Here is a 27,808-nt window from a genome sequence, read left to right on the forward strand (position 1 = left end):
GCGGGGGGACCGAAATTCACTGGGCAAAAGTACGGAAGGAACTGAATAAAAATAACAAAATGGAGAAAGCAACCAACAACAACAAAAAAAAAGTAATAATGCAACGCGAACAACGAAAATCCTCCGCTAACTTACACAACCGCACTGCTCATGCGTACTTCTGGACCCCCCGACGGTTCGGGCGATATATTGGCCAGGACGGCAAGTAGAGTGTAGAGCTTTGCACCGCAGCGGCGTTCGATGCCGAGACCTCGACGGTCGGCGTTTGGTAGATGAGTATTTTATATATATAAATATATATATATATTTGTATAGTAAGATGTGTCTGGGCGGATAACGGTGGCGGCTCAGCGGAGAAGTGTATGCTGGACGCGCGCCGTTGTGCATGCTCTAACACCGAGCGGCCGCGAATACCAAATGACCACCGAATGCACACACGGGCCCGCGACACCGCGAGCACGAGCAAAGAGTTGGGCCCGCCACAAAACAACAAAAAACAACAAAAAAAAAGCATCCCCGACGCGAGAGGAATGGAGCGTGAGAACCGAAAGCCGCCGACGAAGAGATCAAGCGCTAGGTTAAACGCGCGCGAGTCAAATAATCAAAAACCCTCCATGGCCAATATGTGTGGCTACCATTGAGAGTGTGTCTCGTGTGTCCCCGGAATCCCTGGAATCTCCCCCACGTCCCCCCACGTTCCCGTCACCAGAAAAAGGGGAGCCGTCGCTCTCGGGCTGGTGGCCCATTGGAAGCCTCTAACCAGTTCGCGAACGCGTTAGCGTTAGATACGAGATTAATAGAAAAGTAATGGAAAACAATAAGAAACCAAACGAAACTGTGGCGTATTGATCGAGTCGAGCGATCTCGACGAGACACACACCAACGCAGAGGGGTAGAACCGATAAAAGAACACGATCGCTTTGTTTGCCCGCAAGCATTGATCGAAAGCCGCCGACGTACGTTAAAGCTGACAGATCTGGCGAACATCACTCGCTGTCGAGTCGTGGTACTATATTGGTGGTTTTTAACAAATAGAGACGTGGACCAAAACACCAAACCAGTTAAACTGTCAAAAACTCCTCGCCTCCCGTGCTGGACCGTTTTTCTGGACCACTTCGGAGCGGCATGCAACAGTTTTGCAACTGGAAACTGAAACTCGTCTTCCGTCTGCAGCTGTTTTGTGCACAAGGTTCGCCGTTTTCATCTGAAACCTGGAACGCCCGACGAGTATATAATAATAAGCGGAAAAATAAAAAAAAGAGACCAAGCTGTGCTGTGCCGCCATAATAAGCGTAAATGATTTTCCCGAGCCTTTCCCGACACACAAGGGATGCGGAACGGTATGGGGGCAGGTAGGAAGGTACGTACTGCGGCACATTCCAGATAGCACACGACGACGGCGGTGGATTAGAGAGGAGAATAGATAATGGCGTGTGTTTTTCCTCTAGAGAAAATGAGAGTTGGTACATGTATGCGCGTGTGAATGTGTGTGTGAGAGAGAGAGAGAGGGAGAGAGAAAGTATGTGTGAGTATGTAAAAAGTTTGAATCAGGCTTATAAGGATTCCTTCCAAGTGTCCACTTCACCTATTCAGTGCTATGCTTCCTTAGATTCTAACCATCTAGTATACGGACATGAGGCAGTTTAAAATATACTGCGATGCCGAACCCGCTGATAGGGAGCCTACCTGCCGAGTGGTCACATACACCGGAAGCTGTAAGGATACATGGGGTTCTGCACGCCAACTCTAGTAACATCCACACAGCCTCTTATATCCTAACCCTTCCTACTTTACAGCACATCTTAGGCTAAAGTTACTCCTATTCTTCATGGAGTTTCTTCGACTTCCATAAATTTACTAATCCAAACACTCCCGCCATAAGGCCTCATCATCAACTCAAACTATCCTACTACTCGAACATTCTCATGAGATCCTCCCGAGCTTGTGAAATGAGATATGCATCATTAATCACCCAATCAATACTTTAGCCTGCTCGAATGTGTAATCCCGTCTTTGTGCGAGGTTTAGTTTAAATTCACATTAAACAACCCAGGGGAGCCACAAATACGACGAACTAAAAGCAGGCGCCAAGCGTTTCGTCTCGACGATGAATAATCTCGTCAATATCTGCAGATAAGGCCAAAGAAGGTCAATCAAATCCAGTTTCAAATGAGGAACTATAGCCAACTTTATCGTTTGGCGATGGGTACATTACCCTGAGTCATAAAAATCGACAATTTGTAGTTATAAGCTGAATGATTCATACCTAAAGTGTATGTCACTAAAGCAAGATAACACCAGTTCTAGGATTTTTATGGCCGGGGACGGAGAAATTCCTCAACCAGTATGACGGAACCTCTTCTGAACGGCGGGCCCATTAGCAGACTCATTTCCATATGAGAAATGGCACTTCAAACCGCACATCGACTTATCCCACCATAGTGCTGTGTACAGCGATTAATATTATGTAGGTCATGTCCTCGCAGCAACCGCATTCGGTGCTAAGCAATGAGATCCCCTACAAGTTACGCTGGTTCTGGATTGCAGTGGATGTTACTGGATGCATTGGTGTAACGGCTAGCGAAGCTCGTCAAGGAAGCCAAAGAGTTCGCTAGCCCCCGACTGCACCATCAGGACGAAAGATGGCGTGCGAGAGTTGTGCTCCAGACAATTTTGTTGGAGCTATCGCAAACAAGCACGCAATCTAACCTAATTGAAACCATTTCATTCCCGGCCCGCGCTGTATTTATCTCTGAGGTTAACGATATAACGATAAAGCGATTTAAATAGATCTACCTCCCTAGATGCAGACTGGTCTGGAGCAGGTTATAGGTCTTGTGACACGTTTCGACGAATTTATAAGTTCTAAAACCTTCCTACGGTGGTAATATGAGACACCTTTGAAGTTTTGTAGAAACAGAAGTTCTGAAGACACTGACAAGAATGGAATTCTGTACTTCAACTACGCCACGCCAATGATTGGGACGTTGTACAACTAGATGAGCCTCAAACCTCATCTTTATTTTGCATCTAGTCAGTAGCATCATCAATTGTTTTTCGTGTATTGATAATGATTATGATTTAGCGAAATTTCATGAGCACCCAAAACACTTGGGCATAAATCGGGACGGCTCCCAGCAACAATTATCATCCGGAACGCCTTAGTTGTTTTCACATAGGCAAGACCAAACGCAACCCCGCCAACTGCTGAGCATGGAAGCAGCAGAGTTTTGGAGCGTGTGGAACACAGCGTACCAATCAAAGTCGCAGTCGGAGGTACATGAGGCTGAAGATAACGCTCCCGCGAAGGTATGGTATCCAGGGCTAAGGGAGCTACGGGCGCCCCGGGGGGGGGAAACAATAAGCGGGATTTGGAAAAACCCTTTTTCCGAGAGAAAGCAGGAAAACCGTAGACAGCGAACATAAAGTGGTGAGACTGCACTGCCTGCGGTGAGAGGAACTGAGAACGCTGGCGCTAACTTGAGAACCGTGAGTCGGAGAGAATTGATGGGAAATCGAGGTACGCCACGAGCACCAAGAGTGTTGACAATAGAGAGTCTACAGAGGTAGAAGTACCAAAAAAAAAAAAAAAAAAAACAAGGAGCGGGGGGAAAGCCGTGAGCAGGAAAAAGTACAGCCAATTTTCACCGCGGAGAGTTTAGTGGCCTCGGCGGTTACGCTTATTACTCGGCGCTCAGCGACAGGATATGATTTTCCCAGTTGTTGGGATATATTCGCCGCTGCCGACGACTGCTGCTGCGCATGCCCACGGTTGCTGCGCACTGCCTTCACCACGTACGTAAGTACGTACAAAAATAAAGAACGGCGAGGGCGAACAAGGGAAATTAGGTCGAACTAAGGTTTTCCCTGCTGCTCCTTCTCATACACACACACACACACACACACGCACACAAGCATACAGACACACACACACACACAATAAATGCGATAAACTTTGCAAATTTATCTATCGTGGTTCCTTGGTTTGAAAGAAGTTATCCACCAGGGTTAACAATACCAGGTGGACAAACAAATCTGGTCCCGCAATATGGCCGTGCCTTCGCACAAACGCTGGACGGAGATGGCCCAGCTGCCAGGGGCTTTGCTGTGGGCAGGTCTGTTGTTGGCCCTCGCTCATACAGGTGGGAATGAAAAGCGGTGGAAGTGAAGAGAGGGGATGGGGTGGGAAAGGGAATCAGAACGCAGAGGTGTTCCCAGCACCTGATGATGCTGCGCTGCTTCCTATCGCCGGAGACATTTCCGTGATCGCCAGAACACGGCGCGCTGCGGCGTGGAAATGCTAGGCTCAGGGGAACCACCATCGCTCGTCTGGCTGACCTTATACGTCTGCGTATATCGGCGGTGGCCCGGACACGTACACGTTACATGTACGAAATCAAAAAGTCAAAATCCCCCCGCCGTGTAACGCGCTGTGTGTATGCCAATATATAAATATACACATCTATATATATCCATCTGCCACGCACATATCTCTGATATAGAGATATCATCCGGACGTCTGGCGACGTCCCGCTGCAAAATGCGGCGCGTGCTGCCCCTGTGGCTGGAAATGGCCGAATTGCCTGCCCTGCAAAGGGGTGCTGACACTTACCTTTGTCCATCAAACGTTACAGTGAGCCCAGCAGTCCCATTTTGCACGCGGGATCAATGACTGGTGTTTATGGCTGGTGTTTAGGCAGCTCGACTCCTGTCCGGTCCGGTCACTGCATTGCAGGTTTGCAACGGCGGCAGCAGCAGCAGAGCTCCAAGCGATTGAGATCTCTCCTTAGCAGCTAGAGAGACGGGCCGCAGACGGCACACCAGGGCAGCGGGTACTGGGGTTCGCGGCCATTGGGGCACGCACCAGCCGACGTATCGATGTCGATGATAACACACGGTCGCACGCCAGCAGCAGCAGCGGCGGCGGCGGCAGCAGCATCAGGTTGATGGAGGGTGTATGAGATGATGATGATGTTGCGTCCGGACGGCGTTACGGCGCGACGCGTGTCGGCGGCGTGTGCGGGGTAAACGCACGCACCAGCGCCGATAGTTATCGGGGCGACGGGGGGGCGCAGGGGGGGAGCGGGGCACACGGCACACGGCACACGGCACGGCACGGGGATAAGGTGATCGGTGTGACGGTGTCGGACGACGACGCGACGTACCAGCAGAAGGAGTAAATCAGAGTACAGAAAACACCCAGGTTAGACTATTTTTATAACGAAACACTTCTGCGTTCTGCAACAGCGAAACTGCAATGATCGCATTTTCGGGCAGGCAGACACTAACCCCGTGTACTAAACGGCACACGGGCTTACCAAATTTCTCTCTCTCTCTCCCTCTCTCCCTTATATATACGTCCCTCTCTCAACACTCTCTCGCTCTCTGTCTCTCGCTCCCGTCATCTCTCCTTCGTATTACTTTGTTACTCTCGTGCCTTCGACAGCACATCTCGGTGGTTCTACCGCTTCATCAAGTGTGCTCTAACTTTTCCCCGGTCCTCGGGAAACGATTTTCTCAGCGTATCCCCTTTTCCCAAACGGCTACTTTGCTGTTTCGCGTACTAATATATGGCCCTAGAACGACCAACGACGAGCCACAAAAGAGCCACCCCCCCGCCCCAGTAACATCCTTCGGAGCTATCTGAACGTTTCCGTTGTGTCAGGTTTCGTTGGATATATAGATATGAATATGCATGTAATAGATATATTACCATGCAAATAAAGTGAATTTTACTTCGCATGAGTTCCCCTCCGATCCCCCTCCCCAGGAGAGCTGTTGGAGCTCCATGGGGGGGGAGTTGGTGTCCGTATTTTCCATACCCACACCCTCCCCCGCAAGGCTCAGCAGCAAGCACTCGAAGAATGGTAGTGCCGCAAAAGAGGGAACCTGGTAAGCGTTCAATGTCAAAATGTCACGACTGGCGTAATGTCGTTTAGCGTCAGCTTCGGCACAAATCTCTCCGCAAGTGCCCGCCGATGGGCACACCGCGGAGGGAGCACTGACATGGCTAGGACTTGGGTTGGATATTGAATTCTGGAGTCGCACCCTTGAAGTCGCGATAGGCTGAACGACATCAGAATAGGATCTGGGATCAATATCCCCCACAGTTGACTATGACGAAGCAGGCGAATGGCGATAAATCCTAATGAAAAATGTCTCTTGCACCTAAATACGCATCGATGCACGCCATACACTTGTACACGCGCACACACATACACGGTGATGGATCGAAGGATATGTGGCAATTGTCCGAAGGGCTGGTCGAGGAGGAGAACATCGTGCTCGGCAGTAGCGATTTCTCACGATGAATACAGCGAAATCCAGCGAACGAATCAAAGAACCGGATGCCTATTTATCACCGTCCCCGTTTAGTCGAATGTCTACATCATCAATCCCCGTGTCCTGACTACTCCGGTGTGCATTCCAGGGTGCCGTTTTTGCTTGGGGCACACCCGCGAAAGATGCAACAAATGCAACAAAGAGCCAAATGTCACCACGGCCGGAAACGGATACACATTTCATCCGCTGCGGTAGCGTGAACAGTGATGCGAGGGAGAAAGGGAAGAGAGCGGAGCGGGTGTTGGAAAACTCCCGTTGGGACCATGTTTTTCCTATTCCTAAACACCTCCAACGGCTAGCTAGGGAGCGACCAACAATGGAGCTACGAATAAAGGTGTGGGGTACGCAACACGCACTTATGGTGGATAGGCGGGGTGGAGAAAAACACGCAACAATACACACGTACGGCAGGGAAGGGTTTTTCACGGCTAGTGGCCCTCGTCCTCGGCCAGATGTGTGTCGTGACGGGCAGCGTACAAGAGGGCACAACCTAACGGGACAGTTACAGTTCCAAACGGGGACTCCACCAGGACTCCGATGCAAGGATTTTTGCGACTCAGCGCGACTTTGCACTACTGTTGTTCCACTGCAGCCCACTGCCGATGTTCTGTAACTCAGCCCCAGCTACACTAAACACTTTGGTTACAGAGCACGAGCAGTGTAGGGTTCCGTTTTCGACGACGCACGCCAGGAATTATCATGGGCCGAGTATCTCTGATAGAAACTGGCTACAGTGGTGGCTAGCTGTAGGCGCGATAAACCGTCCTTGGCGTTAACGCACTCTCTTCTCAGATATCTTGGCTTTTCCGCTCTCGCTTTTCCCAATCTTATACACACACACACATGCATATCCATCCAATTTATGGCTTTACATCGCAGACTAATGCACAACCCTACTCGAGGAGAGGATTCCTCCAGGACCAGGCTGGAGAGGTAATTGTAGGCCCGCGTTGTTTCCCGCTATTGCTATACCACTATAGAGACCATGCTACACAGTGGAAAATCATGTTTTACCCTAGGCACATCCGACGACAGGTGAATTGCTTCCCACTGGGGGTTATAAGTACGACGATACAAAACAATAGACAGGATGGAAATCTTTGGAAGCCAAGCCACTTACATCCTTAAGTGTATGGGGGAGTGAAACCAGGAATATGAGATATATAGTAATAGATAACAAGAGAAGTAAAAAGAGAAAGAGAGAGCGAGTGAGAGGGAGAGAGAGAGAGTGAGAAAGAGAGAAAAGAGAGTGATGAATATTTTTGAAAAAATCAAAGAACATCAAATAAAATGTAGTAGAAGATAAAACTGAACGCATACGGCGAAGTGTGTTTCTAAGCTAAAAAGAGAGACATCTATTTGAAGACGATGAAGATGGCAGTTTTTAACAATTGCTTAACGTTTTCAGTGGTGAATGATCAAAGAATCATGCAATACACTAGGGAAGTTTACTGGGACGGTTTTTGTTGAGAAGAAGCATAATAAACAGTATACTCGAATACATACCGATTTCTAGACTAAAAGTACTTTCTGCCTGATGAAGCTAGTTCTAATCATCTCATGCCTATTTCCTATAATTAGCGGCCACAATCCCTACCTTGCTCTATCATTCAGAGAGACGGCTGGGAATGTGAACTCCGTGGCTAACAATTTCTATTGTTGGGCTTGCGCGTGGGCTCCTAAACACTATCAATTCCAGCTTCACCGCATACAATTATCTGGTGTACTTCTTCAAACTAAATAAGTAAATAGTATACTTTATTTGGCTCTTTATGCAAAAGGATGAAGCAATTTCGTATGGAAACAATAAATTGACCGTTATCGCAGTGTCGTTGTAACATCGATTGTTGTAAGTTTTCGACTGTGCGGAAAGTGAGATTCGGGTGCGAGTCTCACAAAAGCCTTGAAAAAGAATCCTGATGAAACAAGCAGATGTGATAGTTATATCGCGCTAGCCACATTGCCGAAACATCGACGATGGATGGCATATCTATTGTTACTGGTTTGAAGTTGCCCATGGTTAACAGGTATCAGAGGAAAATGGAGAAAACTCTCAGCTACATTGCTGCGAGGACTACGTTGCAGTCGACCGGTGATGTTTTACTTTAGAAAAGTACCGCGTGGCGACACTGCACATTAATTTAAGCACATATTTTATACAATATTAATACCTTGCCATACGTTCTCCATGGAGATCCGATTCGACAGAATAAAAGAAAGCTACTGTACCATACGCTGGATGTTCCTTCGCAGTGATGGTGATATCACCTCCTACGTCAATATGCGCTCCCAAACCAGGAAGCTTGAATAATTTTTCAATTGCATATTTGACCTCCAAAAGTGCACCGTCTTATGTTGATAGCCATAATCATGTAAATCTCGAAAAATTTGAAACGTGTCGGTAAGCCGCGAGGGATTCTAATCCAACATTAATAAAGTGAACTCGGTTTAGATGGGAACATGTGATTAACATAATGTAAAACCAGTCTCTACAACAGTCTCACATTGAAGAGCATTCTATCTGCTGAGTTACAGTAATAAAGTACATCGTTTAATAACTATTCCACTAGTTCTTCTCAGTCTGCATCGAGTATACTCCAGATTGGCTCTTCATTGTAGCATTTTGTTAAAGAAAAGACTGAGCTTTTGATTGTTATCTACAAAAGCAGGCTACCGGCATAACAAGATATAGGAAAAGATTGTTGTAATAATGGTCACAGCACGATCCAAACGATAAGTGTATCCATTATTGGAGTCGTAAAATGTTATTGTTTATTATATGACATACCCGGATCAGTTTTCTACTTTAAAGCAACCTGAAAGACGATCTCTTCAATCCGTTAAAACGAACGGCACTTGCGATTCAATATTAAAGCTACACTTATCAACCATAGTAGTTTATATCACTTTTTCTTGACTAGATCTATTGAAAATACTATCGGAAAACGTAAACAAGTTGCCCACCCGGACGCTGATCAAAATCGCACGTATCTTTCTGCCACTGTCAAGCTGTCAAGTTCTTCTGCGTCGAGTGGCGCAAGGTATACACATATTTCGCGTACCAACCTTGGTTTGATGACTCATATGCAGTTTGAATTTATTCGAACATTACTTTTTCGAACCTAACGATTGGATCAGAAAGTTGATCGATTGAATTGATATTATTGGAATTCTGTTCCTTCACATTCTCAATTCAATATCTTCATTATAGGTAAAATGTGTTATTGAACGTAATTGTGTGTATCACTCTTTGGGGACAAAAATTGTCATGGTTTGTTTAATAGCCAGTTAATGATTTTTTGCTTATCCAAAATCTGTTAATCTAATTATCCCATTACTGATGAAGTATATTACAAATAAACCAGAGATTGGTACCGCAATCGGCTTATAAATGTGGATATTACATTTTACTCAACGAAATCTTCGTAATGGAAGGCAAGAATGTGTGTTTATAAGGCCACAGTAGAAGATTTCAAAACTTGTCGTCTCGGCCTCGAGTTTACGAACTATTTGAATACATTGATAAACCAAATGAAACTTTGATCATTAACTTAGTTTACTTTCAGTGGTACGAGATTCCGTTATAATTGATGTTTTATAAAAATTGTACATTTCGAAAATAGATAAATTCGTTTGACAGGTATAGCGTTAAGTACAGCCCTGGCCGCTATTCGCAGAATTCTCACACAACTGCACAGACTGAAGTTTGAAGCATTCTGCAATTCGCCGCCATTTTTCAGGTACCGAGCGTTTCGAGTGTGTCAGCGCGTGATATAAGAAAGCGAACTGGTTAATTTACCAGTAAATTTTGCGTTCTTTAGGCTAAAGTAAGTTGAATCCGATGCAAAATGTCGCAGGATAGTGATTCAAGTGCATCCGGCGATGAAAATCAAGACTTGATAGAGCCAGCGGACGAGGAAACCGAAGCTGTTCCGACCCCGGGATTAGCTGACGTGAGTGCGTCTACTTCGAGCAATCTGAACACCGTAAGAAAAGTATATTTCTATAACTTATTATTGCGCATACGACAAACCTGTACGCTATATTCAAACCATTTTTGCTCAACAAAAGGCACAAAAGTTTGTTGGCCAGTTGCGGCGATGCGTAGTTCCCTTCAAAAAGACTAGAAGGGCGATGCATGGAGAAAATCTTAACCTCTACAGTCAATCCAACTGGTTACTCGCAGGGTTCGTTATATCCGCCTGACGTGTTTTATCTGTTCCATTGATTTAATTTCAGTCGTTTGTTGGGAAAGTATGTACGAAAGTATCGAACATCCTATCAACAATCTTTTCGCGAAGTCCCCCAGCAGCAACAGCATCAATCCACAAGCAACCTCGCCAATTAACCAACGCGGACAGTTTCAGTACCATTGGGCAGAGGAAAAGGAAACATTCGCCTGCTATGGTAAGTTAAACAGCTAGTTGAAAAGTGAGGTTATTACACCGTCTGTATCACAATAGTCGAATCAGTTGTATAATTGTAACTGTTGGTTAGTTGATGTTTATAGTTATAAATGTTGCAGAAGCTTCGATTGGTGCTTGTGATTAGTTCCGATTGTATCATCAATTGGGTTGATTGATGGTGCAGGGTTGGTCAAGCAATGTATAAAGCAAAACTACTATTGATCCTACACCCTGTCGTTTTCTTTGCTTTGGGATAGAATGGGCGAGTTGCATTTTTGGGCAATGTTCGATATCAGTATCAGGAATAGCTTGTTTGAGTTATTGGGGTAATTCTCTCATCGGTATCGGTTCTATTGTTGCAGACCTAACCAAACCTACGTAGTGTGGTTTGGTAAGTAAGGAGGTAAATACGTTTAATGTTAACTGTTGGCTTGACCGAATCGGCGATAAAATAAACATTACATGTAGTTTCTTTATGTTTAACGACTTTCCGACACTTCATTAATCTATTCCTCTTCATTTGCAGAGTCCGTCACTTATCATCGACGACCGTTATGAGCAGATGGTGCGTAAACGAGCTCGACTCAACGTTCCTACCGAATCCGTTACTACACAAACCGTTGCTACACAGACAGTTGCCACTGATTCAGTAAATCGGAATGTGCGCTCAGCGACGCCGAATCGATTCCAACAACGCACATCACAACGCGAAATCCAGCGACGGCTAGCGTCCCGCAAATTAGCGGGCAGAGGTGTTACGCCACATGTCCAGCAAAAATTGGTACGTAAGGCGGATGCCGAACCCCGTCAAGACAGCGGAGATTCTGTAGGCATCGTAGCCCGCAAGTCGCCAGCGTTTGTGCCATCCGAGTCGACGCCGGTTTCTTCAATTGAACGAGATTCGAGAGCTGATAGCGTTGCGAGTACCATTCGATCGGTCAATAGTCAGTCACAACTGCAAGACGAAGGTGACAGCGTGACAACTGACCGCAGCACAAGTAAGCAACAACAACTGAAAGTACCATCCGGGATTCGGCAAATATACGCGGCCACAGCAAAGGTGAATGATGACCCTGCCCGTCGCTATAGCACCTTTCTGGGAAATCGAATTTACAACCAGCGCCAGCAGGCCAGGCACCGCAGTCAGGGTGGGGACATTTTAAATTTTTCATCGCACCTCGACCGCAGGAAAAGCCTGTTCGCCGCGACTACGTACGAGCGTCCTGCATTTAATCCGTCCGTCTACGGCAACATGTCATCGCTCCGTAGCGAGACCACGACGCGGTCCCCCTTGGCGTCTCCCTTTTACGACGGGGTCACGCGTTACGGTGGCGCATCTGCTGCGCCACTCAATTACGCCCGACAACTCGAACGTCGGGCACAACTCTTGACGAAACGGGTTCCCACGACGGAAAGAAAAGAAACCCCCAGCGACACGCAGTGGATTCAAAACATTTTGAAAACATATTCCAATCCGCTGGGCGCGTCGCAAAGGCGCGAAGCAAATAAATATATGCTAGAAAACAAGGAACTGAGGGAGCAACTGCGTAACCCGTACCAACAAATCGGCACTCCGATCCGTATGCAGATGCCGTGTACCACCAAGGAGGAGTTGCAGCGTCGAAAACAGGCCCAGTTAATTCCCATGAAAGAGTTGGTGGTGCCTCGCGTAGTGGAGATGATGGCCCTCAAGCAACACGTTCAGGAAGCGACGGTTAGCGACCCCCCGAACACCATCACCCATCAACCCATTAAGTACACGCCACCCGCCCAGCAACAGCATCAGCCGCACGAGACGATGCAATCGCTCGACTCGAAACAAACAACCAAAATGAAACCTAAATTAAATCGCGCCCGCGGCGAACTGTCCGCCAAAGACCGTGAGATGTACAGCCCGGCCGTTCCGCTAGAGCTGCCGAATGTCAAGCTACCCGAGATGGCAGCGTTCCCGAAGTTCGACTTGAATTTGCCTTACACATCATCGTCCTCAACGGATGCACGATCCATTGTCCGACGCGAGCCGTCGACTCAGTCATCCCGATCGTCTCCAGTGCGACCACGGCCGCCACCAGTTACCACCCTCCCACATCCACCCAACGATACGGGAGCTAATGCGCGTCGCAGCGAAGGCAGAGAAAAACCATTCGTGTTCAGTGCAACTAACATTATCGGTTCCATGATCTCCAATCCGAGTGCTATCTCACGCAAGCGATTTAGTTTTGTCTTGCCGCAATTGCTGAATGAAAGGAGTTCCGGCGGATCGGAAACGGCGAAAGCAAGCTTCCAGCAGCTGAAGGCTGTCAATGCAAATAAATGGACCTGTGATGTTTGCAAGGTTCTAAATGAACAGCACCTTGCAAAATGTTTCGCGTGCAAGAGTTCGAAGTCGGCGACACCAAGTAAGAGTGTAGCGGCGGCAGCACCGCCAAGCTTCCAGCAGCTGAAAGCTGTGAATGCCAACAAATGGATCTGCGATGTTTGCATGGTTCCAAACGAGGAAGATCTCGCGAAATGTGTCGCATGCGAGAGTAAGAAGCCAGCTCCCAAAACGGCGGCACCGCCAAGCTTCCAGCAGCTTAAGGCCGTGAACGCCAATAAATGGACGTGTGACGTTTGCATGGTTCCAAACGAGCAGGATGTCGTGAAATGCGTCGCATGCGAGAGTAAGAAACCAGCTCCCAAATCGACGGCACCGCCAAGCTTCCAGCAGCTTAAGGCCGTGAACGCCAATAAATGGACGTGTGACGTTTGCATGGTTCCAAACGAGCAGGATGTCGTGAAATGCGTCGCATGCGAGAGTAAGAAACCAGCTCCCAAATCGACGGCACCGCCAAGCTTCCAGCAGCTTAAGGCCGTGAACGCCAACAAATGGACGTGTGACGTTTGCATGGTTCCAAACGAGCAGGATGTCGTGAAATGCGTCGCATGCGAGAGTAAGAAACCGGCTCCCAAAACGGCGGCACCGCCAAGCTTCCAGCAGCTTAAGGCCGTGAACGCCAACAAATGGACGTGTGACGTTTGCATGGTTCCAAACGAGCAGGATGTCGTGAAATGCGTCGCATGCGAGAGTAAGAAACCGGCTCCAAAACCGACGGCACCGCCAAGCTTCCAGCAGCTTAAGGCCGTGAACGCCAATAAATGGACGTGTGACGTTTGCATGGTTCCGAACGAACAGGATGTCGCGAAATGTGTGGCATGCGAGAGTAAGAAACCAGCTCCCAAATCGACAGCACCGCCAAGCTTCCAGCAGCTTAAGGCCGTGAATGCAAATAAATGGACGTGTGAAGTTTGCATGGTTCCAAACGAGCAGGATGTCGTGAAATGCGTCGCATGCGAGAGTAAGAAACCAGCTCCCAAAACGTCGGCACCACCAAGCTTCCAGCAGCTTAAGGCCGTGAATGCCAATAAATGGACGTGTGACGTTTGCATGGTTCCAAACGAGCAGGATGTCGCGAAATGTGTGGCATGCGAGAGTAAGAAACCGACTCCCAAATCGGCTGCACCAAGCAACAGTGCTGTGAAAGTCAACTTTGGCCAAGTACCGCTGCCAGCAGGTACCAACAACAATCACAGCGGCCGTGACATCGGATCAGCCGTCCGGAATGCTGGCGGCGCAATGGCTTTTGCTAGACCAGCACAGTCCGCAGTCTCTCGCAGCAATGGCCCGGCACAGCGGCAGCAGCCAGAACCGGTCGCAAAGCGAGTACGTGCCGCGGCAAATGCAACTGCTGCTGCCGCGATCAAACCGGCCGAAGTCATTACCATCAGTGATGACTCGGAAGATGACACGGACAGCGTCTGCGAGGTTGTTGTCACGAATTCGACGCCGGCAACGTCGGTTTCAAGTGGAGCCAGTACAACAGAGCCTGCTTTACCTGCTAAGAAAGGTAGTCCCCCGGTTGGTTTGTTTGCATCGGTAGTGGTGCCTCCCTCGATTGGCACTAGCACGAATGGTACCGGGAGCCGCGGGACTCTGTTTACATTTGGTAGCGGAGGAACGTCTTCCACTTTCGAGACTCAGACGCCATCACAAGTTCCTTCCGCCCCACCCACAGCGGTGAGTGGCGGCAATTTGTTTAGTACCCCTCACATTACTGCCACGCAGTCGGACGACGCATGTGGGCCCAGCCAAAACAACATCCAGCGGACAAAACGGCCTTTAAGCGAGGCGGTAAGTACTTCGAGTTTTTTTTTATTTAGACCTCTTTCCTTCTCCGTTCAAATTATTAATTTGGTTTGTTTTCTTTTAGATCGGAAGCAGCAACAACGGTAACCATTCCGGAGTGAACCAAGCCGATGCAGCCCCGAAACCATTTTCGTTCTCCGCCTCGACGGTACCGAACTTCAACTTTTCCGCACCCGCCCCAATGGAGAGCACAGCTGCACGCGCGCCAAGCGTAAGTAGTGTACGTTCCTTGGAAGGGGCGCTTTTCCTAACGCTTGCGTGATTTTTCCGCAATTAACCATGTCTCTGCCCCTCGTAGTTAGTGTTGTCTTCGCTGCGTGACTTTCTCTCTCTTGCAAACTTGATCATTTGATGAATCGTTAGCTCACAAACTTTGATCCAGCAGGGGAGACTCAAGAACTTAAACATTTTTCTGCTACCATGCTGTCACTAATACCGTACAATTGATGCCGAATTTGTGTTTATGTGATGATGTGATCGTTAAAAAACTAAGTCTTACTTAACCGCTTAATAACTTTTAAATTTTTATTTAGGACATAAACCTTGAAACCTTTTACACCAGTTTTAACATTTATGCAGTCCTTCCTCGGCGGTGGTACAGTTCAAAAGAAAGCCTTTCTCCGCGCACCACCGAAGAAAGCTTCACTTCTAGCTTCTCTTTCTCTCACTTCCATCTTTATCTTACTCAAAATCCGGCGGATCAATATGCCCCGATAGCTTATCAGCTTCGATCGAGAGCTATAAGCTGATCGATGAGCAACAGTGATTGTTGTAATAATTGAAATATCGATGAGCTCAATGTTGATGCTAACAGATCCTTTGAACGTTGAGGACAGTTAACTTACCATGCATACCTGTGAATTACGTTGATAACACCAATTAGTACCATGGCTCACAACAATCCTCCCAAAGTCAATCGATGATTTGTGTCGCATGCTTACTTTCCAGAAATCCAGAAATGTTTATTTTTGAGCATATTAGGTTATCGGCACATCACACCGGCTAGGTTAGCTTTCGTGTTCTTGTCACATAAGCGTATATATGCAGCGAAGACGATTGTTTGTTTATCGGCGGCTGTAGAACAAACGATAAGCCAAGTGAGTTCATGTCAGACTGCTCGATGGTATCCCTCGTATGGCAAGTTAATGATATTATGATGTTGGCTATTATAGCCGGTCCTAAAGGACGAGCCCCTTGTTAGGAGTTCGGACAGAGTCGGTACGCCTCTGATTACAATTGTTCGACTTAGCGTAGGAGGATATACCCCCACTCGCATACCGAAAGAAGAAGAAGAAGAACGATATCATATGTTACAATCGTTGGTGTAAAAATTTCTCTTGCCGATATGTTACGATGTTATCGTTTGTTTTGTTGAATTATTCAACCATTAACCATCCAAATAGCATGTCATATGTTATGTTATGTTTACTGTTAAGAAAAAGGATGAGCCATCAATAATGCACCACCAGAACTATTTCTATCCTGGTTCCCGAACCATCCCAATTGTGCTTGTTTAAAAACAATGTAAAAAGGCTGGAAAACCAAACGGTTTTATGTTCCATGACCAAAATGCCAACGCCAAGAAGAACAGCTGACTAACAACCTATTCCGATGGAATTATTTTTTTTCCCGCCACCTACATCTACACACGTGCGCACACTTACACCCCCCGGCATATGCTTACAACTAAAAGTTTCCACCCACGAATGTCCCGTAAATGTTTAATTCCGACCGAAAATGTTGCCACCGCTTGTGTAGCTAGAGTCCAGAGAGGTGGAAAGGTTAACCACCGTTGCATCGAAAAACAAAACAAAGTAAATTGTTATATATCCCCCTAGGACCGCGGTACGCCAGTGTTTCAATTTGGGGGACTCTCGCAGCCAAACCCACTGGTGTAAGTATATCCACTGGCGCCTAAGGCAACTGTTGTTAAGTTTTCGCATGTTCGCCATATGCGCTTATCGTAGTCATCCGCATCGTTTCACCTTACAGTTAGTTACACCTTTGTGCACATGTTGTAGTGTATTTTATCGCAATTGATGTTACATTACTTGTCTAAAACTCATATTTTTCATTGCATTGTTTGATATTTATTATAGATTTATAATATTTATATATTAGTATAGGCGGCCTGGCGGGAAAAAAATAAAACATCAGCATGTTACATCATACATATGTGGGCTTCTTTTGGAGAGTGTATACCGATTAGAACATAGGTGACGTGGATTTGTATCTCAGTCGCAACCAATCTTCATATTTACTGAAACACTTATCTCGAATCCGGTTTCACTTGTACAATCGCATTGAGAAATGTTTCAGTTGTTAAAATTTATGTTTATGTGCATGTTGAACTTTGCTAACCAATTATTGTGTTCGTGTTATGTAAGTCAATAGTATTAGTTAGTATATGTGTTCATGATTGAAAAAAATGTTTTACATTATGCGTCAGGTAACACGCATGCATGCCACTTTTTACACAATTTACCGTTGTACGTGAGCAACAATCTTAAGTGACTACACGCGTTGAGTCCTTGTCGTTATTGTTGGTCACGTTTAACAGTAACGCAATGCATACGAGTTCATCTTTCACCCTCCAAGTCACCATGGGCCAGTGTTTTGAGAAATGCAACTCTCAGCCACCATTCATGGCGGATTCGAGGAAACGGAGTGTGTACTGTGTAGGCCTTTAAAATTCGCTTCAAACTAATGATTCTCTCTGACTTATTCTGCAGCAAGCTTGCGGAAGGCGACAACCCAGGGCAAACCGAAACCAGCGCGAGAAAATTGAAGTTGCGCGCAACCCGCCGGTTGTAGACGGGCGCCCTATGACAAGACAGTTCAGAAGATCAACGGCGGCCGACCAACGAGGCGGAAAACGAGGCGGTCGAAACGATATTCATAAGAAACGAGGGTCTAAGTAACGCGAATAGAATAACTTGACACACACGAAACCAGGAGAGGCAAACAAAACTTGATCCTCCTCATCTGCAACACACTGAGGAGTAACGTTACTTTAAATTTAGTTTTATTGCTGGAGAGTAAGTAAGTAATAGGTAGAGAGAAGGGAGGAGCAGAGAGAGAGAGAGGAGAAAGAAAGGAGGTCCGCATGTTTAATTTTTTCAATCAATCCGCTTATAATGTTTCAAATTTGTTTTGTTTCCAGAAACTTTGCTTGTGTAGAATTCAAAAACGCTTGAATTTGCAAAATATATCAGAGAAAGAAAGAAAGAGAGCGAAAGAGAGAGAGAGAGAGAGAGAGAGAGAGAGAGAGAGAGGAAGAAAGGAGGTTCGCATGTTTAATTTTTTCAATCAATCCGCTTATTCTGTTTCAAATTTATTTTGTTTCCGGAAACTTTGCTTGTTTAGAATTCAAAAACGCTTGAATTTACAAAATATATCATTTATATACTTGGGAAAATTCTTTTATCTTCTTTCCTGTAATCCCGTACCAAATCTTCTCCGATATCGTTCTTGTTAACCAACATTAGTGATGCTCTGTTGCATCTTTGATCGTTGAAGGCCACGTTTTCTTTTTCAAACATACAGACTTGTCTTTGGTAAAGCAAACTTTCCCGCTTTCCGATTCCGAATTCCAATAACCGTAATTTCACACCACTCAGATATTTTAAAAATTTCACTATTTTTAAAACACACATAAATTATTCCGTCCAATAATAAACTGCTATCATTTAAATCCAATAAGGGTTTAAAAATGTCAATTTATTACTCTCCTCTAGTTGCACAGTCGGAGCACTGAAAACTTTCCACCTCATCCCTTTCATCTTATTTAAAATTTAAAGTTAAAGTTAATTTAAAAATCAGTTACATTGAGCTATCGAATTCCGACGATTTAAAAATGTTTCAAAATTTGCCTCATGTGTTTTCAATCCTTGGTGTCTCTAAAACTCTTAAAAGTGAATTCTCTTGTACTAATGTTTCTCATTGAAAACAAACCACGAACGAAAGGATTTTCAATAATCGGAACTGGCAAAAACAACTTACTGTGAATTTTATTACCGTATTTATTGTCCAGTCCATATTTTCGAAGCAAACTAAAAAATTTTATTTAAGCGAGAATACGGTGTTTATGAAATAATGTGCCTTGGAAGACCCTCTCATTTTCTAGCAGCGTCGTCATTCCAGACTGAAGACTAGATTGTCGTCTGTATCTGTCGCTAATTATAACCGTCGTTTGAGGAAGACGCTAGAGGACATCCGCATCGCTGCATCGCCTGCGGGCGATTTATTCGCCGTTCGCAGGCAAAAAGAACTTTTCGGAGAGGAAGTCGCGCCCGGCAAAACCCGTTTAGAAGTCCGCTTCGACTGGTTCCCATCGTCCGCGCTGTTTATGGTATTTTTTCCACCGACAGACGGTCCGGATGGTCAAAACACCGAAAAACAATATCCATCCGCCTGCAAAACCTTAGGCAATTAAACACGTTTGCAATCCCCCAAACGTCCCCATTGCCTGCTTGTTGCTTGCTTGCGTCAAGGCGGAAACTTCTTGCGTGTGTCTGTCGGGATGATGAGATCATCTTCGGCTTGCAGCGGGTGGAATGTTAGCTTCTGTCCACTATTTGCCTAGGTCGTGTTCCCGGGTTGTCAAAATACGTAAAATCCGCTAGTAACCAGTTGGCTCGACATTGAGGCCCACACAACAACAGAACCTCGTGTTGTGGTGCGTACACACACGAACGCTAATGTGCGAGCAAAGGGACAGATCCGAAAATCTGTTCATTAGCGGTTTAAAAAAAAAAGCAGTTTATGAAGTGCTTAAGTTTACCGGTTTTCGACCGTGTACGCGGTTTTGTGCGTACCCGGTGCGTGGTTCATGTGTTTGCGGTTACCGGATGTGCCGGTTCGGTCGGAACTCTTACGCACTGCGGGGAAGGGAAGTAGGTCAATTGAACGTACGTACGCCTTTTGATTGCAATGTCATGTGTCTTTTTAACGACATGCAATCAATCAACATAGCTTGTTTTTGTTTTTACTCGATGTCAGTGGATTTTTTAAACTTGAACTTCAGTTTGGTTTTAATGACGGGACTTGGACAACTAGAAGTCGTTAGGCGCCAGAACGCGGACATTCCAGCGCACTTGATTCGATGCAGAATGTGTGTTGTTGATGGCGTTGGAAACAGGGGACCACCATGGGACTGGACACCCGGTGGCGGTCCGGGGACCCGATTCTTCCAGCTTTGCCGGAAAGTTAGCGCAACCTGTGCTCGAAGGCAAAGGCTCAAGGTTAGCACTAATCGTAGAAAATTTGCGGTTTCTTTGTTTTCTTTTTTATAATTTCTTGCATTTGATTTACTTAAGCACCCACCCGGCTGCATGATCGTGACCATAATCTTACCGATGGTGCACGCTGTAATAGTGCCCTCGGTTGTTGGGGTTTGTTAAGCTTGTCGCCAGGAGTCCCGCGGGATATGCCGACTCCCAGCCCACCAAGCACGAAGGAAACGCGGAAAGCTATTATTCAAATTGTGGGGCAGCCCCGCGTTAATCGCTTAAACGACGGCGCTCGTGAAGAAGGAGTTTAAATGGCTCGCCGGAACGGAGCCCGACACGCATCGGGCACGAATCGATCCGTCGTCGTGTTGTGGTCATGGCAAGAAGAAGTAATAAAAAAAAAGGTCATGCTCGCAGATGGGACACGAACGAACCTACCCTCAAAACGAGCTTTTACGGGCTTTGGAGCGGGCGAGAGATGTGGTGTAACCGGAAGCGGTTGGGACGATGGTTGGCTGCTGACGGCGGTGGGGGAGGGTGGGTTTAGCGAGATTTTACACCTGCAGAAGTCCGAATGTTAATGCTCAGTTTAAATACTGCGGTGGAGAAGCGGGGGTAGTAGGGGGTAGCTTAAGCGCACCAGTAAATCACGTAGGCGGAAACACGATATACATGACGACGCTCGGCGGCGGCGGCGACGACGCGGTCTTCGATGCGGTTCATGCTCCGGACAGGAAGTGTCAAAATTTTCGACACACCGTTCCGCTCGCTGTTCGGTTCTGGAAACTCATCTAACAAAAACCCAAAAAAAAAGAAGCCAATAAAACAACCAGCGTATCGAAAGTTGTGTCTAACAAATTTTTAAATGCACCTTAGCACAACGTTAACGACCCAACAAATAAACACAATTACGAAGCAACCGCTTCCGCTTTCCTGCTTTGCGGGTTTCATGTTTCTTGGACCGATTTTTCGGTACTTTCGGCGCGACCTTTTCGAAGCCGTTTCTTCGAATCTCGCACTAAACCACAAACGGATCAGTTATCAGGCCGTTAGCTAACCCAAAGTGGGACAAGTTTGTTTTTTTTTTTGTTTTGGAACACGTTTATCAAATAACATAAACAAATAAATATACACGCACGTCTCTACTTGTGGTAGCGGGTGAAAGATTAAGAAAGGCACCTTGAGATCGCGAACATTTTACCCTTAATGCTGCGTTAGATAACGCATAGAGAGAGAGAATAATATGTGGCTAATGTTGTGATGAGGGCGCCATTACATTTTTTTTATCCTTTTTCCCCTTTCGCACACAATTGTGCCACATATTTTTCGGTGACTTCAGTTTACATTGTTGTTTTGGGGTCAAACACAATTTGTAGGTCACATTTGTACAAACGATTTACCCTTTTTCTAAACCTTTTTTCCACTGCAGAATTTACATTTCACCGGGTTCGAATGTATTTCTGCTTAATTGTATCTCTTTTTTTTTTTTTGAGTACGGTTCTATCATCGCCTAGGTGTTTGCCCTTTCTGTGTCCAAAAGACCAAACGACCGTTTGCCAGAGCTGATAGCATTTATAACACGGCACACCAAGCTAAGCCGGTCAACGACCAAAGGTTTATGGTAGTACATCTGCTAGCAGACTCGCCAGCCTAATCGCGTAAGTACCTTTTGCGATTATTTGGCTCCATCGAGCTAGTTGTTGAAGTACGCACAGAAGTGGGTGAGTAACGACCGAAACGGTTTCAATCTCACCGTAGCAAACCAGCCCGTGTGTGCGGCCATAGTTTTGTCGGTCGCTGTACGCCGGCCGCCGTTTCCTCGTTCGACTCGTTCCGATCCGGTCACGGTCTTACCTCCGAAAAGGCAGCTCTCAATGTCAGTGCACCAGAAGGTGTGCGTGTGTGTGTGTGGAGGTCCGGTGCGGTGCGGTCCAGCATAACCGACCTGCACCTGTCTTAGAACATAGCCGGCCCCGGTGGCATAGGCCGAGATAAACCAGATGCCCCGCGTGTCACAAGCGTTCGTGATAGTTCTTCGACATCGAACCCTACAACCCCAAGCGCACGAAACCGTGGACACCTCCCCTACCGCCATCCGCTGTTCGTCGTGCCCCATGCTCCCCCCCCTCCCCGCGAAGCCCTTAGACCCGCAGCCTCTAATCGACGATCAAAAAATCGATAATTTGCCCAAGGGTGCCGCTCCGGTGTTTGCTGCTCTTCTCATTTACATACGAATATGTGCCGGCTGGTTGGCGGGCGGGCGGGCGGGCGGGCGGGCGGTCGGTAGCGCCGCTTGAAAATGTATGCATGCTCCACAAACCTATTTCCGCGCGGCATGCTGCATGACGTCACGTTTGCCGGGTCGTGGGGCCTGTTCTTAATCTACTTCCAAAACCGATTACCCTTACCGTTCGATGCCGTGCCACCCGCCTCGTTACGTAAGGTCAGGGAAGTGAGCGCAAAGCATGGCACGCAATCCGGCCGGCATCGCCAGGCGAGGAGAAGGGGGATCTGGGGGCCTTATCGACCGGTGCGCCTGGGACGGAGAAGGACCTAGTGCACACTAGCAGCATGAGCGTGTGGTGGTGGCCCACAGCGGCAACAAATAGGCTTACTGGCCTGGACACACGACACACCTGGTCGTCCGTCGCCTCCGCCATCCGTCACGAAGGAGATCCCACTATGCGGACGCATTAGAGAACCAAATGCATTTCGTCCGTGTTTCGCCCGCCACTTCGCCGCCCGCAGCCACGAAATCCTGCCGGCCGTCCACCGTCTGCCTCGTCTTCTTCAGGTGACTAATTTTCCCACCATCCCGCGCGCTCGCTACCGCTACCGAACCACCAACCGAAACACTCGGCAAACACCGCGCTGCACTATGGGTGTGCTTCACACAAAACGATGGATGCATTCGTTACTCACTTTCAAAAGGATGCAAATCTTCACTTCAAATTCATTGCAATTCAAAGCCGTGATATTCACACATGATATTTGACTGGTGTTAACGAACAGCTGTCTTTACTTTATATATTTTTAAACTGCATAGTTCAGCAAAAATCATTTCGCGCTTTTCCATTTGTCATAGTCAACGCAGGTTGTACTTTTGGAGTCTCGAAACACATCCAATATTTTTAAACTACTGGTCAGTTTGTCGATTTCAAAATATAATTATTAACCGTTACCTATTTGACCTCGAAAATTTAGATAAGTAACGCATAAAACCTGGCTTAGATGGACTCGGGTTAAAGGATGCTTATTAAGATCTCCAAAACTTTGTTTACTTAGCTTAAACTAGTTTTAAAATGTAGCTGTCATTAGGTTCAAATTTGACCGACGATTTAAAACATCGTCGGCCGTAAATCTCACACGGTTAGGTCGTCGTTGATACCAACGTGAGATGGAGCATGCTGATGGAAGAAAAAAAAATAGAAACACACGTAAAGATCGGTCCGTGAGGTGCTTCATCGTCGTGGTTGGCGTTTGACGACGCTGTCGCCGATGTCGTGGAATTGGATTGTCGCGGCAAGAGGGTCAACAGATGGGGCAGGCAGTGGAAGTTTCGGAGACTGCGGCTGAAGGTGTGTTCGCACGAGGTACGCGATGGGGCTCATGATGACGGTGGCGGCGACGGTGGTGGTGGTGGTGGTGGACGTGGTTGTGGTGTTGATGGTGGTAGCGATGCCTACAACACCAAAGCCTGCGCGTCGGCAGGGCAGCAGCATGGCCGAGGCGAGTAGAATATTTATAAACAGGACGGAAGCATAACTAGACCACCAGTTACCGCTTGAAGAGAGTCGCGAGCGGAATACAACGTTCTTGTCCTGCCGCGGTGTATTTCTCGTTGCTGACTTCTGCCTGCACCAGTGCGCCACGACCTGCCATTGCCGACCGTTCTAGTTGCAACCCGTTTTTGGCGCCAGTTTGTCTTCAGCTCGTCTACCACACTCAGGCCGTTATCGATCGTCCGGACGGAGCTTCATTGGACAGTTTAGTGTGCGGCTCAGTGCCGAACTCTGCGTAGTTGTGTCTTATCGGTGCTCGATTGTGGTGCCCTCGCACGTGTAGCACGTACTGTTTGAACGACAAGCATTGTACTTATCAGGCGGGAAAGTGAACCGAGTGCAACGAGAACAACCAATACGAGCTCCACGATCAACTCCAGCTAGGAACATCCAATTCTCCATCCACATTCTGAACAGTGCTGTGTAGTGCACTGCAGCGCCAGCGAGGAAAGCTCTCAACAGGAGTTAGCAAGCCACAACAATCACCACAAAGCAACATCATGTCGCAGCTGACGATCACCAACATCCCGCGCCGGCAGAGCATCCCGATCCTGTACACCAGAGGCACCCACTATGACGTCGGCTATGACGTGGTAAGTAGTCACTGCCATCAGTGTCCTGCACATGCACCTAGTGTGGTTTTTGTAGGAATACCCCTTAGAACTCCCAACGAACCACATGGGATGATCCTCTATCTTCCGATTTTTAAAAGCGAGTTCGATGACGCTGGTTGATAGCGTACTGGCGATAATCATTGTTCAAATGCGGCATCTTTTAGAGCTTAACCCACGACAACAGTCGGACGAAATGGGTTTCATTAGGAGGCTAGCGAAATAGTTATGGGAGTCACGTACTCTACAGGTCGTTAATGCAGATAACCGTTTTAATCACCCGAAGGCTGGTACTAGTCTAGACGCAACTATTCGACCTTGGTAGCTAGTCGGACCTTGGTAACATTGTTGCTAAATACCACCGCGAAGGGCAATTCACTATGTTGTCTGGCTGTTCGCCAGCTTGAAATGCTTCAGTGCTCCGGACGGCTGCTTACAAGCCCGCATCATAGGTACGGGGGCGCCTCTGGTGCATCGAAACATTCAGATGAGAGCTGAATGGTAGACCACCGAACCTAAAACCTCATGTGATTGGCCTCGTCTGCGAACCTGCGGCCGATCACGAGAAGAGACGCCGACTCTCCTCTTAGTAGCACATCCTGTTCCGGGTCGATCATGTAGAATACGCGGAAATAGGCCGTCAGGCAGAATAGACCTGAAACTGCGGCTAAGGATGGTTCTTCTCTTTTCCATTTCTTCTGTAGGGTCGTACTTTTGGGTCGATCATCAAAAATTTTCTACAACTCTCTGGACCGCTGAACAACAGCTATCTGCCACTGTACCATACCGAGGAAGGCCGTAAGTAGAGACTCGAGACACAACGGCAATCGTATCTTATCGTGGCCCCTAATGTAATGCATCCTTCCTTGCAATCTGCTCATCAGGTAAAATTTACAACGCAACGTTGGAAAGCGTGAAGCGATCGTTCCCGCAGTACGTGCGGGAGCTGGAGGGTACGGCCGATGGCGCGCAGGTGGAGTTCCACAAGGTAAGAGATAAACTTTCCTTCACCCGCACTAAATATGTCTTTAAATTTCTCAACGCGCATAATAACGGTTGTGGTTTGATTACATAAACATTACACCAGCAATAATCGCATTAAGCTGACTCCTGTGCAAAAGGGACCTTTTTCTAATCCTGTTAGTGATAAGCTTATTAACGGAAGTTGCTTGAAGTTACGTAAATGATGATGCCTTTTGCGCTGCAGGCGAAGAAACACACGCCTCGCCTCATGCTTCCGTAAATCCAGACGGGGGCCCCACCCGTGTGCTCGGGTCATTGTCGTTGTTTTAAAAAGCCCTTCGATCGGTTTCGTAGTCGCCTTCAGACAGCAACTCACAGCAACCCGTTGGTACTTCCGGAGTGACCTTGTCGTCCTAAAGCTAAACCTGTCCGCTGCAAAAGGGTCGCCGACGACCTCTTCGGTGACTGGTTTAAGTTCAGCGGATTAGCCGTTGCGATGTCATAGATTAACACTAGAACTACCAGGATTTGGACGCGACCAGTCAAAATGACTGATAGTTGTTTCTCGAACAATATGCTACACCTTTACTTATATTAAGTAAAGTTTGTGGAATCTAAAGGAAACAATTCAGTTTTTAATGTTAGTATTTATGACAGGATATTCCATTGAATATGTGGAACGACAAGCAGTTTTTATTCGTGCCCTTTAAGTGGTTAACTAAGTGGGCTTAAGTTACAGTCAAAATGACTGACCGGGTAGTTCTAGTGTTAAAATATGATTACCCAAAACGATTCAAACGTTTGTCCATAGCCTAAACGCCAAAGTAACCTTCTTTTTCCCACATCAAATCGATAGCTGTTCCTGTTACATCTCGATGATATTCTGCCGGTGGTGGCGGAGGGTCAGAACTCCATAAACCAGCCGATCGGATGTTCCACCATCTGCGTGAACGAGCCCGACTGCGTTAGTATTGTCGTGTGCCAGCACTCGCGAGGGGCGTTATTGATATCGGATTGTATGTTCTATATTGATTAGGAAATCCTTGCCCACACGGAGGACGCACTGGCCGAGGTGCTGAACCATTACTACTTCGTGTCGGCGCACATCATCTCCGACAGCCCGCAGGGCAAGTACAACGTGACCGAGGAGCGGTTCACCTCCCTTTGCTACGCCGGCCATCTGCCCGGCTACACGATGAACTACAACCACCATGGGCTGGTCTTCTCGATCAACACACTCAGCGCGAAAACGCTCTGCAGTGGTAAAACGCGTAAGTTTGCACCGGCGCATCGGTTGCTGAACAAGCTGCTCAAACAAGATCCGCTTGTTTTTCTTCTCTGTGTAGCGCGCCATTTCATTACCAGGGCGCTGCTGTCGGCGGAAAACTTCATCCAGGCACAACAGATCCTGCGGGACAATGGTGTTGGGGCGGCGGACGGATGTTCGGTCAATATGACGTTCTTGAAGTAAGGTTTCCGCCGAACGCGTCGAATACCGAGTGGCAGGTGGAAGCAACTTTCACCTTTCTCTTTTTCTTCATCTCACTACTGCAGGCAGGAAGGGGACCGGCTATTCCACAACGCTGAAATGGGGCCGGCCATGTCTGGAGACCAGTCGCAGCTGAACATCTTCACCGCCAGCCCGGGCGAGTGCATCATGCACGCGAACAAGTACCTCCGGCTGCCGGTGCCGGAAGTGACCGGGCTCATCATCGACTCGTCCGTCGAGCGGATGAAGACGTTCGGCGGCTTCCAGACGCCCCGCTCCGTGCACGACGTGATCAAGATGCTGGGCGACACGAGCGCCCAGGAGCACACGGTGTTCCGCGAGAACGGCTCCAAGGATGTCATCAAGACGGTGTGCGTCGGCATCTTCGACTGCATTCGCCGCACCTGGACGCTCTACTCGGACAACCCGAAGTTCAATGCACCGCTCGTCGTGTTACCGCTCGTGCTGAAGGACTAATGATTGACGGGTGACATCGAAACACACATCTCCGGCGGCGCTGACACGGTGGGTGTAATGTTTGGCAGGCGGCAACCGCGGGCGAAATTTTCGACCAACCACTATACTTCACCTCTCACCACATGCCCCTTGTTCCACATGTTATTTTTCTAAATTATTTTATTATACTTTTAACAATGGTGAAATATACTACGCTTATTCCACAAGGGAAAAGAAGTACCGGTTTCCCAGCAGCGTTTGCAATCCCGCCCGCTTGCGTGATGACCAATTTCGTTCGTTTTTGTATGTTCTCCATCGCCTACAGACCTATTGGTAGATGTC

The 27,808-nt window shown here is 47.3% G+C and overlaps 3 protein-coding genes across 5 annotated transcripts in view; 2 read left to right on the forward strand and 1 right to left on the reverse strand.

The window, feature by feature from the left end:
* The window catches only part of LOC131269813 (calcium/calmodulin-dependent protein kinase type II alpha chain), a 13,130-nt gene extending 3,867 nt beyond the window's left edge, over positions 1–9,263 (reverse strand). The window contains exons 1-2 of one of the 2 annotated variants that reach the window (XM_058272343.1): positions 9,131–9,263; positions 4,613–4,835 (exon numbers count right to left, since the gene is read on the reverse strand). The gene's annotated coding sequence lies outside the window, so the exon portion shown is untranslated. Of the gene's footprint in view, positions 1–4,612; positions 4,859–9,130 lie in introns of those variants that run through there. The other variant, XM_058272344.1, reaches the window with a different exon arrangement.
* Positions 9,264–10,130: 867 nt separating this feature from the next.
* Positions 10,131–18,352, forward strand: LOC131269194 (nuclear pore complex protein Nup153). Of its 2 annotated transcripts, XM_058271532.1 has the most exons (6): positions 10,131–10,328; positions 10,582–10,749; positions 11,275–14,919; positions 14,999–15,145; positions 16,773–16,828; positions 17,667–18,352. In XM_058271532.1, exons 1-6 carry the CDS (start codon positions 10,191–10,193, stop codon positions 17,746–17,748), a joined length of 4,236 nt encoding a protein of 1,411 aa, XP_058127515.1. In that variant the 5' UTR covers positions 10,131–10,190; the 3' UTR covers positions 17,749–18,352. The 2 variants fall into 2 exon arrangements, with proteins under 2 accessions (XP_058127515.1, XP_058127514.1); XM_058271531.1 differs by lacking the exon at positions 16,773–16,828.
* Positions 18,353–21,950: 3,598 nt separating this feature from the next.
* LOC131269711 (beta-alanyl-dopamine/carcinine hydrolase) lies at positions 21,951–27,700 on the forward strand. Its single transcript, XM_058272205.1, has 8 exons — positions 21,951–22,041; positions 24,063–24,540; positions 25,263–25,356; positions 25,443–25,546; positions 26,378–26,485; positions 26,558–26,792; positions 26,868–26,988; positions 27,076–27,700. The coding sequence occupies exons 2-8, from the start codon at positions 24,448–24,450 to the stop codon at positions 27,485–27,487; spliced, it is 1,167 nt and encodes a 388-aa protein (XP_058128188.1). The 5' UTR covers positions 21,951–22,041; positions 24,063–24,447; the 3' UTR covers positions 27,488–27,700.
* The last annotated feature ends 108 nt before the right edge of the window (positions 27,701–27,808 follow it).

The sequence above is a fragment of the Anopheles coustani genome, chromosome X, assembly GCF_943734705.1.
Source record: "Anopheles coustani chromosome X, idAnoCousDA_361_x.2, whole genome shotgun sequence".
NCBI lineage: Eukaryota > Metazoa > Arthropoda > Insecta > Diptera > Culicidae > Anopheles > Anopheles coustani.